This window comes from Saccoglossus kowalevskii, chromosome 11 (assembly GCF_978046115.1).
Source record: "Saccoglossus kowalevskii chromosome 11, keSacKowa6.1, whole genome shotgun sequence".
NCBI classification, from domain to species: Eukaryota; Metazoa; Hemichordata; class Enteropneusta; family Harrimaniidae; genus Saccoglossus; species Saccoglossus kowalevskii.
Genome location: NC_140651.1, coordinates 16,897,106 through 16,902,264, shown reverse-complemented (window position 1 = coordinate 16,902,264; position 5,159 = coordinate 16,897,106). Strand labels below are relative to the sequence as shown.

The window sequence follows — 5,159 nt, the reverse complement described above, 5'->3', positions numbered from 1 at the left end:
ATGATGGCGCTGGTCATTAAACTGCAACAATCGTGAAGTAAAACTACTACCCATATTAGAATATAAAGTGTGTTTCGGTGCTCTAATGTTTAAAAGAACACATTTTTATTAAAAGCTAATTGCCATGCAAATCAGAGATGACCAGGACATGTAATAATAATATAAGGTATATCCATAGTTATGTAACAAATTGCCATGTGTTTATTGCCATGGTTAATTTCAATGACCATATATGACATGAATTAGTCATGCGAAATGGCACTACAGCCCCGGGGGGTGCGTAACATATTGCTAATGTTGCATTTTTCAGTGTTCCCAAGTTTGAATATCCAGTACAATTGGGACCGTCCCACTGAGCTCTCAATAACAATGAGCCCGGATGTACTTCAGGATACGTTTTGCGTGACTGCTGGCAGACAATACTCGTAAAAGTAGACATATAAAAATGAATGCCCCACTAAGTGCGTTTTAAAACCTAAAATTATCACATCTCACTGTTGTTACTCATGGTGTGATTGGTTGAGACTTGGTCACATTCAATTGAATAAAAATGGATATCACGTGGTATATTGCCCGCCAAGTGAATATTACATGATATATCACATGGATGACGCCACTGAAACTACTGCGTAACAATACGGCGCATAACAACTTGTCGTTTGCTGTATATGTATATAATTTGTATATGCATGAATAATGAACTGAATAATGTCAGTAATACAGACACGCAAATATAAAAAAAACATCAGTAAACCTGCATTTGCATATTTATGGTATCGTATAGTGTGACGGGTCAACTACGCTGTCTGGTGAACAATATATTAATATGTAAATTTGAGTGTAGCATGGTCATGAAGTGTGGTTTGCAAGTTCTGTTGTCATTGGAGCGAGCACGTGTAATTGCTCTTCGCGAAATAACTGGCTTGTGTAAGCATACTGGAATATGTCGCCTTCTTTAACACCAATAGTAAATATTAACACGTACTGCGGCTACTACCGAATATGTCGACGCTATCTAAATTCACTTCACCTACCAGGTGTGTTGGCATTACATATTCAAATTTAACAATCACGTACATGCTTAAATCGCCAAATCTATCTAAATATAAGTGTAGAAATGTGGTATTGCATTATTGTCTTTTTTTCACAGCTAGTAAATTGTGGCCATGTATGGAGTATGATACGTGCTACTGTGTGCATTGCCATGGAGTGCGAGGAGACGCTATGTACTACGAAAGAGGAATACCATCGAAAGTATATGCACTACCAATTGGATGGGTTCGCTTTCCCCTGAAGTAAGTGAGCTGATTGCATTCAAACTTAGGCTTTATGGCATTTGAACAGACAATAATTCCCACTGTCGTAAAATTCAAATTACTAATACTGCTGCTAAGCGTTGATCCGCTTATACAATTCTATAGAATTAAACCGCGGCGTGCTTATATGAATCTTCATATTGAAGTACTATGTTTTGAATTAAATATAATCTTTCAAAATTCAAAAGGCTATATAACACACTTTAAAAACATGATGGCATTTGACTGTAATAAATTCAAATTACAGTCAAAAATCTTTTCCACGTATATTTTTCAGTTTATCGATTTTCTGATGTCGAATCTTTCGAGAACATAGCAGATTCTTTTATAAATGCAATATACAATGCCTTGACTACAGGTAGTGGGTTGCCTGGGATTTCAACAAAGTACAACTCTGTCACTAGTTTATAGCTTGGAATCTGGCAATTGCTCTTCTGCTCTGTTTTATGACCTGTTTTTGTCCCGAAAAAACATTAGTTCGTATGCCACAATATAGTCCTCCACCCATTGCATAAATTAACATATATCTGAGTAATTCATTTGATATTACATTTTAGAGTTCGGAATGCTTATCCCCAGTATCATGTAGCATATCACGGTACCAAATCTGAAAACCTCAAAGATATACTACTTACCCATCGGCTTCTCATACCAGGTAGGCAGAGAAAATAAAATTACAGTAATAAATTACGTATTAATATCGATTCATTGCTTTAATTTGATCTGCAAAACCAGTTGGAACTTGTGTTTATGCAGTATCGTGTACAATCTAAATAACCTATATAACCGCCCTTTGTTACAGGTGACACCACTCCCTCCGGTAAAATTGTAAATGAGAGAAAATTCCATATTCCAGCTTGTAACCAATTTGGTTTCAACACGAAGCAAATATTTGTGTCCCCTAGTATATTATACGCTGGGAATCCCACATATGCCACACCTAAAAAGTAAGTTAGTAATGAATTGGAGGAATTATTTGTTTATCAAGACATCGTTAAAGTGTATTTTATCAATTCAAATAAATGAATGGCTGAATGAATGAATCAATGGGGATTCATGCAAACCTATGTTAAGCGATCTAAATCAGACAATTGAATAATTTATTTCTCACCAACAATTCACTATAAGTTGTAACATATTTATTTTTCTTTTCATAATTTGTAAATGCACATTCCTGCATAAGATGGTACGATTGTATAAGTCGCTGGGTATACAACGCGAGTGTAGCGATACAAGTATGGATTCGCCCATTCAGCTATAAAGTAGGAAGACATACTCTGGCAGGAGCTTATGGAATCGACCCATTCTTCAGTGATGACACATTAGAGTGGTCGACGACGAATAGATGGGATGTTATACCATACGGATTACTGGTGAAAATTAGCTAAATGGTTTAGGTTAGGTTAGTCTACATATAAAAAATGCTAAATACTGAGTTGAGATGTAAACGACTGTAGTAACGTCAAAATAATAGGGATACGTGGTATGTTGTATAAAAATTCAAAACCAGCAATTACTAACCACTCATAATAACGTGTAGTCAAATTCAGGATATGTAACCATATATTATTTGTTAGACGTAATAAAGAATGTCCATTCAGTATTTTTATTTCTTGTCTGAGGCCGCTGAACAAGTGTCAGGGTAGGTCGACAGTGACCAGTACATTTACTGACTTTGAGCAGTAGCTCATCTCATTTTCATTGTTTAAACAAACCCACAAGCCAAACTATTTGTACAATTAGTAAGATAGTGTGACTAAAAAGATAATTGTGTTGATCATTTTTGTATTTAATCAACGTTAGTAATATGAGGCTGCTGAACAAAAGGAGCTGGCTATTGTGTATTGTTGAAAACTGGCATGAATCCAAAATTGCAACCTATGCACTACTGAACATGCTTTACAGGTAAATGCTCACTTGTTTATTTAATAATTGCAAAGTCTAAAAACTTACTACAGTTTTTTTTCTTGGGACGCTATGAAGTTTTACACAGCTTGTTTGTATGATTAGATAAACAACTGATATGTATCTTTAATTTTATAACATTGTATTATTAAATTGGTTCATCGCCAAATATTTTATTCCACAATTGTGTTTAGTCATATACAGATTGTCAAAGAATGTTGATTTTTCTTTCTATGAAATAATATTTCAACATAATCTAATTCATATCAGCAACAGTGAAAGAAGCAAAGCGAACGGTACCACAACTAGATATGACATGAGTTGTAAACATGCTGAGAAGGATAGTAACCAGGATATGTATCCTCAGGCAAACTACGTCAATTATATGTAGTATATAATGACTACACACAGGGTTTTGAATTTATTGCTGAAAGGTCACTACTTTCACAATACTGGTTACCAATTCGAGTGCTTTCATCGACATCCACTGGCAGTCGTCACATGCGCATGCGTCAGAGGGTCATAGCGTGTCATTGTTTACAAACAAGCGTCTACTCATGAGTCTTTGCGTTTTTAGCATGCGTTGTTATCGTCGCTTGGAACTCAATTCTCCTCCCCTTAACGGTTGTACGTTAATAATTGACTAAATAGCGCTATGTAACTTCTATGTTTGTATTAGCATTATGTACACCATGGATACATTATATAATAGCTGCATACGAAAATTAGATTGATGTTATGTGTAACCAGACAAGAACGAATAAGTTCGTCAGTCAATATGTCGTGTACCCTTGAAACTATGTTTTCCGTCATAGTGTGATTTGACTGCATATATATATAATTTACTGCAAATTAGAGCAAGATATTTGATGTTCTTTTGTGACCAGTTGTTAGATACATTCTGACGTAACCTGCGATGTTCTGGCAATAATTCGCTATCACACTGCTTTGTTGCACTAATATAGGCGTTGCCAGCCGCCATTTTTAACCATGATTAGAGCCGTATTAGTTTGTTATTATATAGTTTGTACAGGGGTTTTCTGAAGCAGCGGAAATGGCGTCACAACTAAATCTATATACTAGTGGTAAACATGTTGAACAAGATACGGAACGGGATATGCAAATACAGACATTCGTTGTGCAATGTCTGACGATTTTTGAAGTAAATTAAGAGAAAAGATAATTAAAATGTACCTATATATGTTACAGGTTGCTGTTGTGCAATTTCATTATGACCTTTTTCACATACAGTAGGAATAAAAGTATAAAGTCTGATTATCATAGGAAACTCACTTTTCGATACGTAAATATATGATGTTTTCTTCGTTTGGTCTGATTTCAATGTTTACACTATACATACCATCTGAGATGGCGTGATTTATTAGTTACACTAATACATTTATTGGACGCAGTCCGAAATCAGGGAATTATGAATTGACCTCTGGGCGTGCATCCGTGTCTGTGTGCGTAATTGTATTACGAAAAGGCGTTTGAACAACACTGGTGCCATCCTACATCCAGGTCATTTGACGCATGCGTGGTAATTTTATTTTTTCACAATAAATACTTTGAATAATAAGAATGAATTTCTATGTATAGTGTAACACAGTTTCGAAATATCAACTGTGTGAAACAGTGCTCATTAGTTAGCTTTATTCATCTCATATATCTAAATTCCAGTCCCATACGGTGAATAATATCATAAATTATATAATATGTAAACATGAGTGTCCTGCAATATTAAAAAATGTTAGTATTTATTGTTTATAAAACAGTATTTCAACATAGATTCCTATAGAATCTTTCATTTATTTTTCGGCGAAGGGTTTAAGGCGACACAAGTATATATCCAAATAAGCCATAAACGTGTTGAGGAGGATACGAAACAGGATATGTATCTCCGAGCAAACAACCTATTTCATTATTCCTCATCATACA

The 5,159-nt window shown here is 35.0% G+C and overlaps 1 protein-coding gene across 1 annotated transcript; it reads left to right on the top strand.

Annotated features, from left to right (window-relative positions):
- The first annotated feature begins 839 nt into the window (after positions 1-839).
- On the top strand, positions 840-3,405 carry LOC102801173 (neuralized-like protein 4). The gene is made up of 5 exons (XM_085504942.1): positions 840-1,037; positions 1,151-1,295; positions 1,874-1,971; positions 2,119-2,263; positions 2,500-3,405. The coding sequence occupies exons 1-5, from the start codon at positions 944-946 to the stop codon at positions 2,702-2,704; spliced, it is 687 nt and encodes a 228-aa protein (XP_085361068.1). The 5' UTR covers positions 840-943; the 3' UTR covers positions 2,705-3,405.
- Positions 3,406-5,159: the final 1,754 nt, after the last annotated feature.

Bases quoted from the DNA above. Each gene is read 5' to 3' on its own strand.
- LOC102801173 (XM_085504942.1), top strand. From the start codon at position 944: ATGTCGCCTTCTTTAACACCAATAGTAAATATTAACACGTACTGCGGC. The intron at 1,038-1,150 runs GTGTGTTGGCAT...TTTTTTTCACAG, and splicing joins AAATTCACTTCACCTACCAG to CTAGTAAATTGTGGCCATGT. The intron at 1,972-2,118 runs GTAGGCAGAGAA...CCTTTGTTACAG, and splicing joins CCATCGGCTTCTCATACCAG to GTGACACCACTCCCTCCGGT.